General features: G+C 43.3%; 1 protein-coding gene across 2 annotated transcripts in view; it reads left to right on the top strand.

Moving 5' to 3' along the window:
* Positions 1-10,000, top strand: part of pard3ba (par-3 family cell polarity regulator beta a) — a 105,403-nt gene that overhangs the window by 20,466 nt on the left and 74,937 nt on the right. For both annotated transcript variants that reach the window (XM_060860115.1, XM_060860114.1), the window contains exons 3-5: positions 1,054-1,222; positions 7,724-7,824; positions 9,949-10,000. The exon at positions 9,949-10,000 is cut by the window's right edge and continues 52 nt beyond it. In XM_060860115.1, the coding sequence (XP_060716098.1) occupies positions 1,054-1,222; positions 7,724-7,824; positions 9,949-10,000 (322 nt within the window). The remainder of the gene's footprint in view (positions 1-1,053; positions 1,223-7,723; positions 7,825-9,948) is intronic.

Below are 10,000 nucleotides of genomic sequence, written 5' to 3'. Positions count from 1 at the left end.
ATGTTTGTATGTGAGTGTTTGTGTACCTGTGTGTGCGTGTGTGCATGTGTGTACAGTTTGTGTGTGTACATGTGTTTGTGTGGGTGTGTACATGAGTGTTTGTATGTGTGTTTGTGTACCTATGTGTTTGTGAGTGTATTTGTGCGTGTGTGTGTGTGTGTGTGTGTGTACGTTTGTGAGTTTGTGTTTGTCTATGTACGTGTGTGTGGGTATGCATGTATGTGTGCTTGTGTGTGTGTACATGTGTGTTTGTATGTGAGTGTTTGTGTACCTGTGTGTGTGTGTGTGTGCATGTGTGTACAGTTTGTGTGTGTACATGTGTTTGTGTGGGTGTGTACATGTGTGTTTGTGTACTTATGTGTTTGTGAGTGTATTTGTGTGTGTGTGTACACGTTTGTGTGTGTACATGTGTTTGTGTGGGTGTGTACATGTGTGTTTGTATGTGAGTGTTTGTGTACCTATGTGTGTACATGTGTTTGAAAGTGTGTATGTACATGTTTGTGTGTGTCTGTGTACACGTGTTTGCTTGTATGTGTTTGTGAGTGTGTGTAGATGTGTTTGTGTGTGTACATGTGTGAGTTTGTGTTTTTTGTATGTGCGTGTGTGTGTGTGTGTGTGTGTGTGGGTCTGCATGTGTGTTTATATGTGTATGTACATGTTTGGGTCTGTGTGAGTGTTTGTGTACCTGTGCGTGTATACATTTGTGTTTGTGTGTATGTGTGTGTACACGTTTGTGTGTACATGTGTGTTTTTGTGTGTGTGTACATGTGTTTGAAAGTGTTTATGTACATGTTTGTGTGTGTGTGTACACGTGTTTGTTTGTATGTGTTTATGAGTGTGTGTTTACATGTGTATTTGTGTGTGTGTGTGTTTAAATGTGTATTCGTGCTTCTTCAGAGTTCCTCATGGTTTTATTTTTCTGTACATGTTCAGTTTTTGTGCCTGGTGTTTCTTTAGATTTAATATAAAGGTGTTTTTTTTTATTTAATAATATTTATTTTTGTATTTATTGTGAATTTATGTACCATAAGTTTTTGTTTTTGTTCTGTGTAGCTGATAGCAGTTTACGAGGAGACAGAACTCCAGTCGAGGACACCAGTCAGCCCGGGGGGAAGTGTGGCGTCTGGATACTCCAGTCCTTACGCCTCGGAGCCTGAGCTGGGGGTCCTGCGTCCCAACGTGGGCACAGAGATTGAGGTCACTTCCAGAACCCTCAAGTCAAGTAGGTTTCATTCTCTAGATTCTGCTCTCATGTTACACTGATGTGTGTGTGAGTGTGTCTGTCTGTGTGAGTGTGTCTGTCTGTGTGAGTGTGTCTGTCTGTGTGATTGTGTCTGTCTGTGTGAGTGTGTCTGTCTGTGTGAGTGTGTCTGTCTGTGTGAGTGTGTCTGTCTGTGTGAGTGTGTCTGTCTGTGTGAGTGTGTCTGTCTGTGTGAGTGTGTCTGTCTGTGTGAGTGTGTCTGTCTGTGTGAGTGTGTCTGTCTGTGTGAGTGTGTCTGTCTGTGTGAGTGTGTCTGTCTGTGTGAGTGTGTCTGTCTGTGTGAGTGTGTCTGTCTGTGTGAGTGTGTCTGTCTGTGTGAGTGTGTCTGTCTGTGTGAGTGTGTCTGTCTGTGTGAGTGTGTCTGTCTGTGTGAGTGTGTCTGTCTGTGTGAGTGTGTCTGTCTGTGTGAGTGTGTCTGTCTGTGTGAGTGTGTCTGTCTGTGTCTGAGTGTGTCTGTGTCTGAGTGTGTGTGTATGTCTGAGTGTGTGTGTGTGTGTCTGAGTGTGTGTGTGTGTCTGAGTGTGTGTGTGTGTCTGAGTGTGTGTGTGTGTCTGAGTGTGTGTGTGTGTCTGAGTGTGTGTGTGTGTCTGAGTGTGTGTGTGTGTCTGAGTGTGTGTGTGTGTGTGTGTCTGAGTGTGTGTGTGTGTGTCTGAGTGTGTGTGTGTGTGTGTCTGAGTGTGTGTGTGTGTGTCTGAGTGTGTGTGTGTGTGTCTGAGTGTGTGTGTGTGTGTCTGAGTGTGTGTGTGTGTGTCTGAGTGTGTGTGTGTGTGTCTGAGTGTGTGTGTGTGTGTGTCTGAGTGTGTGTGTGTGTGTCTGAGTGTGTGTGTGTGTGTCTGAGTGTGTGTGTGTGTGTCTGAGTGTGTGTGTGTGTGTCTGAGTGTGTGTGTGTGTGTCTGAGTGTGTGTGTGTGTCTGAGTGTGTGTGTGTGTGTCTGAGTGTGTGTGTGTCTGAGTGTGTGTGTGTGTGTCTGAGTGTGTGTGTGTCTGAGTGTGTGTGTGTGTCTGAGTGTGTGTGTGTGTGTGTCTGAGTGTGTGTGTGTGTGTCTGAGTGTGTGTGTGTGTGTCTGAGTGTGTGTGTGTGTCTGAGTGTGTGTGTGTGTGTCTGAGTGTGTGTGTGTGTCTGAGTGTGTGTGTGTCTGAGTGTGTGTGTGTGTCTGCGCGTGTGTGTCTGCGCGTCTGTGTCTGCGCGTCTGTGTCTGCGCGTGTGTGTCTGCGCGTGTGAGTGTGTCTGTGTGAGTGTGTCTGTGAGTGTGTGTGTGTCTGCGCGTGTGTCTGCGCGTGTGTCTGAGTGTGAGTGTGTCTGTCTGAGTGTGTGTGTGTCTGAGTGTGTGTGTGTGTGTCTGAGTGTGTGTGTGTGTGTCTGAGTGTGTGTGTGTGTGTCTGAGTGTGTGTGTGTGTCTGAGTGTGTGTGTGTGTCTGAGTGTGTGTGTGTGTCTGAGTGTGTGTGTGTGTCTGAGTGTGTGTGTGTGTCTGTGTGTGTGTCTGCGTGTCCGTGTGTGTGTGTCTGTGTCTGTGTGTGTGTGTGTGTGTGTGTGTGTGTGTGTCTGTGTGTGTGTCTGCGTGTCCGTGTGTGTGTGTCTGTGTGTGTGTGTGTCTGTGTGTGTGATGTACAGTACATATGAGCCAGTCTCTGTCCTGGACTCTGAGAGCTCAGACTGTGGGTCAGTTTTGGGGTCAAAAATTCTCTTTTTATGTTGATTAGTTTTAAATGATTATTATTATTATTATTTTCTTCTTCTAATTTCACACGAGATCGACAGCATTTAACTGTAGACAAGTTATATAAAGTTATATAAAGTTATATAAAGAAATGTGTAGGTTTTATCATTTATAAATACATGTCTTTATTTCTTTCTGTTTGCACCACCTGTCAGTCTGTTAGACTCCGCCTCCTGCTGAGAAGGAGGAGGAGCCAGTTAATAGCTTTCACCACTTTACAGAGTGATTTAATGTCTAACATTTCACAACAATATCTCTTACACACACACACACACACACACACACACACACACACACACACACACACACCTAGTTTGGTGTGGTGCCACAAAGGCCTTTTCTACCATAGCGAGACTGATTTAATAATATTCTTTTTGTGGCTTTCTTTTTATCTACACTACACACACACACACACACACACACACACACACACACACAGCTGACTTCCATTTGTAGTGAGATGGACACGCTCCTTTTATCTGTTCTTTTATTTAATTGATAAATGACTCTGTGTGTGTGTGTGTGTGTGTGTGTGTGTGTGTGTGTGTGTGAGCAGCTGATGGGGGGATATGTGATGTAATGACATGGCCTGGGTCAGAAGTGCGATCTCACACACACACACACACACACACACACACACACACACACACACCTGCTGTACATTTGTTCTCCTCGTCTTCACCCTGCTGTTGATGATTTTTGTTCTAAAGCAGCTCATCGTGAGGGTTTAATTCTGTTACACCACACACACACACCGAGCAAGCGCTTTTTATCCATTTATAGATACATCTAATGTTCGTGACCGCAGCCACGAACCGCCACTTTACTCTCACTGACATTAAAAAGAGCACAAACCAGCAGCTTGTCCATCGTCTGACAGAGTTTCATCTGGCTGCTCGTTAGCATGAATTAGCATAAAGCTAACGCTAATTTTGTAACCATTCTGTAGCTGCAAACTTTTCCTACATGCTTTTGTTTAACGGTGGACGACATTTTTTTTTTATTCATTTAATTATTATTCTTTATAAATATCAAAATAAAAATGTGCACTTGTGCGAATAGTGTTTTTGTAGTTGTTTATCTGAAAAACAGAAACAGTGGCCCTGATGTTCCACCTCAGTCGGTACCTCAACGAGTCTCTCACAGGTACGATTAGAGCTGCATCGATCACTCTCACACACACACACGCGCGCGCACACACGCACACACACACACACACTTCAGAGCTAGACGTCTAAACACCAGGCTGGAGAACTTCTTCCACTGAGTGATTGTGGTATCGATTCCCAATGAAGCAGAATTACAGGTTAGCAGATTCAGACACCTCTTAGCATCTCAGCCTCTTCTCCTCTTTTTTTCCACCTCAGTCTCTCCATCATTCAGAAATCTGCTCAATATTGTACATCAACGATTCAGAGGAGTTTTTTTCAGTCTCTCAGAACCGAGAGCCACTGATTAGAAATAAAGTCCATTGAAATAACGTCACGTTTGAATTTTATTAATTTCTAGTTACATCAAATGTTCTGGATTTAAAAAAAAAAACAGTGCAAGTTTGCACTGGAGACTCCTTCCATAAACCTGAAAGAATTTCTTGGTTTGGTTTAAAAAAAAAAAATCTAGTCTGAAAACTGATTATTATCCTATTGTTAGTATTATTATTAAATTCCTATTCAAAAGGGACAGTTGTGTGGGTAATTGTGTGTGTGTGTGTGTGTGTGTGTGTGTGTGGTGGTTGTGTGTGTGTGTGGTGGTTGTGTGTGTGTGTGGTGGTTGTGTGTGTGTGTGGTGGTTGTGTGTGTGTGTGGTGGTTGTGTGTGTGTGTGGTGGTTGTGTGTGTGTGTGTGGTGGTTGTGTGTGTGTGTGTGGTGGTTGTGTGTGTGTGTGGTGGTTGTGTGTGTGTGTGGTGGTTGTGTGTGTGGTGGTTGTGTGTGTGCGTGTGTGTGGTTGTGTGTGTGTGTGTGTGTGGTGTGTGTGTGTGTGTGGTGGTTGTGTGTGTGTGTGTGGTGGTTGTGTGTGTGTATGTGTGTGTGGTGGTTGTGTATGTGTGTGTGGTGGTTGTGTATGTGTGTGTGGTGGTTGTGTGTGTGTGTGTGTGGTGGTTGTGTGTGTGTGTGTGTGGTGGTTGTGTGTGTGTGTGTGTGGTGGTTGTGTGTGTGTGTGTGTGGTGGTTGTGTGTGTGTGTGTGTGTGTGGTGGTTGTGTGTGTGTGTGTGTGTGTGTGGTGGTTGTGTGTGTGTGTGTGTGGTGGTTGTGTGTGTGTGTGTGGTGGTTGTGTGTGTGTGTGTGTGTGTGTGTGTGTGTGTGTGTGTGTGTGGTGGTTTTTTGTGGTGCGTGGTGGTTTTGTGTGTGGTGCGTGGTCATTGTGTGTGTGTGTGTTGTGGTTGTGTGTGTGTGTGTTGTGTGTGTGTGTGTTGTGGTTGTGTGTGTGTGGTGGTTGTGTGTGTGTGGTGGTTGTGTGTGTGTGTGGTGGTTGTGTGTGTGTGTGGTGGTTGTGTGTGTGTGTGGTGGTTGTGTGTGTGTGTGGTGGTTGTGTGTGTGTGTGGTGGTTGTGTGTGTGTGTGTGGTGGTTTTGTGTGTGGTGCGTGGTGATTGTGTGTGGTGCGTGGTCATTGTGTGTGTGTGTGTTGTGGTTGTGGTTGTGTGTGTGTGTGTTGTGGTTGTGTGTGTGTTGTGGTTGTGTGTGTGTGGTGGTTGTGTGTGTGTGGTGGTTGTGTGTGTGTGGTGGTTGTGCGTGTGTGTGCGCGCGCGCACGCACGTGTGTGTGTGCGTGTGCATGTGTGTGCGTGGTGGTTGTGTGTGTGTGCTTGTGGTGGTGTGTGTGTGTGTGTGTGTGTGTATGTGTGTGTGTTTGTGGTGGTTGTGTGTGTGTGTTTGTGGTGGATGTGTGTGTGTGTGTGTGTGTGTGTGTGTGTGTGTGTGTGTGTGTGTGTGTGTGTGTGTCCCCGCAGTCTAATGAATTCATTCCACCTTGACTAATAAATTAACGCTCTTGCTCTCCTGTTGAACACATCCTGGTTTGTTCCTGGTGCTTTAGAGTAGATGTTGATTACAGGCTGCTGATGGTGTAGCTTCAGGCTGTGTGTGTGGAGAACATGATTATGGGTCACTGACTCTCTTCTCCAGGTTCTCCTGAATAATTAACCTCTTAACTTTTACTCCTTAGTCAGAGTGTGATGATGATGATAAAGTCCCGTGTTCTCTATGATGAAGATCTTCTTCTGATAGATCAGTGATTAAAGGATCGCTGCGTAGTTTACATCATCGGCCGGCGCTCGTGATTCTGATCCGTCTGAACCGCTCCGTTGTTCTCCTCTAACGGCGGCTCCGACCGCAGGTCCGACTCGATACTGTATTGTTTCCGTAGCAACAGCTCATCCTGACGGACGTGTACGTTAACGCTGATGGGCAGAAGAGACGAGAAGAGAAATGACCAGAAAGAGATGAAATGTGAAAAAAATATGAAAGAAATAATAATAATAACAGGGACTTAAAAAACTAGAAGAGGAGAAAAAACCAAAAAGGAAAGGAGACAATGTTAATTGGTTGCTTGGGTGATTGATTGATGGGTAGCTAAGCTCCAGGATTGGTTGGAATCTTGTTTGTGAACAATGCATGCTGGGTATTGTAGTTGAAACCTAACCAACACTCTGTGTGTTGTGACTCAGTGCTCGTTGTGTTTTACACTGAAAAGGTCTTTAAAGGCAGGTCTTTAAAGGAGAGAGGCGTCAGATCCGAGCCGCGGTTCTTCGCAGATAAGCTTCTGTAGCGTCAGCACCGAATCCGGAGCTTCAGAAAAGGTCACAGTGACGTTTAGAGACGCTCGAGGCTGATACAGCAGAAACGTGTAGGACGCTGAAGATCTGACATCATCACACCACTTCTTCTGCTGCCACATTTCTCTGGAGAGCAGCAGCTGATTAATGGCCCTCACCTTGTCCTCGCTCCACTTCCTCTTTCACCACAGTTCACAACATCACACGAATGTCACCACGTAACCGCCGCAGAGCCTCAAACCATATCGTGGATAGCAGGAGTTGTTTTTATTTTCAATTACATCAAATACCTTTAAATTAGACTATAATTATAATTTTTATTTACATTTTTTAATATTTACAAACAGATTTTATTATTCGATTTGATAAAGTTGACTAAAATGGAATTTTCTCCTTATTCAGGGTTTTTTTTTTTCTTTTTTTTTATAATTTGTACAAATATTTTATTTATTTATTTTTTTTTTAGCTTAATTAATTTTAATTTTTTAACATCAAAATAGTTTGAGTTTTTTAAAAACATTTTTTAAGGAGCTTTTTCCCTCTTTATCAGTGTTTGATCGGTTATTTTATTTCTGAGATATTGCAAATACTTTGATTTATTTATTTATTTTAAAAAGATCTGTTTTTCACGTATTTCACGTCAGGAATTTAAAGGTTTATATATTTGTATTTTTTCATAGAATTTCCGTTGCCTTATTTTGCGTTAAATAACAACTTGGATATCACAAATATATTGTAATAAATGAATAAATACAAACTTATCGCAAACTTGTTGATAGTTTTCTTCTCTTTTTCACTTACTAAATCAGTTGAATAATAAATTTTTAACATCAGATTAGCTCTTTCCAGGTAAATTGTCTTTTTTGAAACGTTTATGATTTTTGAACATAAAGTTAATAGTTCTTAACTATAGTTAATAGTTAGTAATTTAGAGATTTTCGGTGCTGACTGGACTTTCTGTTCCTCCCACAGACACGCCTCTGATGGTCAGGAGCAGCAGTGAACTGACGCTGTCACGCTCGCTGGACATCGGGAGTCGCGACACCGACAATAACCACAGACCAACAACGACGGTCAGTAGATTCTGAGTAAAAAAACAAACACGCTGTTCACTAGTTAGAACTTTGATATGTAACTAACACCTAAAACTAAAGGTGTTTTATACGACTCAGAAGCCCCGCCCATAACCACATGACAGGCTCCACCCACATGCAGTGTTGGTTTCTAACAGAACATAAACAATAACAAACTTTTATCCGTCTCAGAGGCTCCGCCCAAAGAAGGGTCAAATTTTGTACTTCGAAAAAAGGCTCCGCCCACAGACAAATGGTGCTCCGCCCACAGACAAATGGTGCTCCGCCCACAGACAAATGGTGCTCCGCCCACAGACAATTGGTGCTCCGCCCACAGACAAATGGTGCTCCGCCCACAGACAAATGGTGCTCCGCCCACAGACAAATGGTGCTCCGCCCACAGACAAATGGTGCTCCGCCCACAGACAAATGGTCCCACAGACATTTTTTAGTTAACAGAATAAAGAAAATGAACACAGATTTTTTTGACAGCTGTTAAAGCTTTAGCAGGAAACGAGAATCTTTACCTTTAACAGGTAATAAAACTCTCCTCCTCCTGCTGTTAGAGGAAAGTAATTAACAGTAATTAAGAGTAACGCTGCTTTATCCCTCCTTCCTGTGGTGGATTGTTTTCCTAGAGCAGCAGGACACAGTGTGTTTTATTACACACACACACACACACACACCGTATCAGTGAAGAACGACGAGATCTTTATTAGGTTTTTTTTTAAAGAACACACCTGGGTGGAGGAGGAAGATCTTTTGACTCTGTTTTTATTAGTATTTTGTATTTGATAATTTTTTTGCTTTATCATCACAGATGCTGCGTCTCTGTACACATCTGTTTGGGTGACAGAAACCCATTTCAGCTCCTGATTCTCTCGGGTCAAGCTTTGTGTTTCTTTCAGAAAAGTCTTTGATTTTCTTTTGTTGTATGTCTTTGTGTGTGTGTGTGTGTTTGTGTGTGTGTGTGTGTGTGTGTGTTTGAGGTCGGAAATTGTATTTGTTGTTTTTTGAAGGTTTTCATATCGGATTTTGTCGCCGCCACCTGCGGCCTTTCATTCTCTCTTTCTCGCTCTCCCTCCCCCTTTACCTCTGTCTCTTTCTTTTTCTTTCTCCCTCGCTCTTGCTCGCTCTCCGCCTCTCTCGCTTCCCTTCACACTCACTCTCTCTCTCTCTCTCGCTCTCTCTCTCTCTCTCTCTCTCTCTCTCTCTCTCTCACCGTCGTGATTTTTGGCTTCTCTCACACTCGCACTCTCAATTTTCTTTCCTTCTCTTTCTCTGGGTTTAATCCATTTCTTTCCTTCACTCATATTTTTCCTCACACACTCACGTCCTCGTTCACTACAAGAGATTTCAAACCTGAAAACGCTGTAGTAGAACTTTCCTGTTTGACAGGAACATGGAATATATTTGTATGTGAGGTGTGAATATGTATATAAAGCAGTTTGTTTGCAAGCGCACACACACACACACACACACACACACACACACACCTCTCTTATATCACAGCATTTTGCTTTCTGATTATTACAAATATTTTTTTTATCAAACATGGGTACTTCTTATCTGTTTCCAGTTACACTGTTTATTTCCTCTCTCTCTTTACCAGTGTGTTTATGAGCTGAAGCTGAGCGATGTGAGAATGTACGGATGCACAATAACAATAACATGTGGCCTAGCGGGGGATAATCGCATAACCGTCTGTAATCTGGGTCACTGTGTGTGTGTGTGTGTGTGTGTGTGTGTGTGTGTGTGTGTGTGTTTGTCAGACTGTCTTTAGCAGCAGCTCCTCAGAGAGACAGACAAAATTCGAATTGTGCGTCATTTGTTTTCTTTTGTTTAAAAATAAAAAAGATATATTTTTTTCCTCTATGCTCCTTCATCCTGTGGGCGACACGTCTGTGTGACTCGAATAGTAAGAGAGGAGGTAATAAACCGAGAGAGAGAGGTGTGTGTGTGTGTGTGTGTGTGTGTGTGTGTGTGTGTGTGTGCATTGGACCAGCCGGGACATCCGGGAAATTTGGTTCTTATATTATTTATGCACCGATTTATTAACCTACAAATGAAGCGAGAGCATCAACTACACAAGAAGTGACTGTGTGTGTGTGTGTGTGTTAACAGGGAGCAGGCCAGGTGCTCACAGTGAAGGGTGTATCCAGTGTATCCATGGACA

Source organism: Tachysurus vachellii, chromosome 24, assembly GCF_030014155.1.
Source record: "Tachysurus vachellii isolate PV-2020 chromosome 24, HZAU_Pvac_v1, whole genome shotgun sequence".
Classification (NCBI taxonomy): domain Eukaryota; kingdom Metazoa; phylum Chordata; class Actinopteri; order Siluriformes; family Bagridae; genus Tachysurus; species Tachysurus vachellii.
Note: the sequence above shows the minus strand (reverse complement) of the source record. Positions and strands in the feature narration are given on the sequence as shown.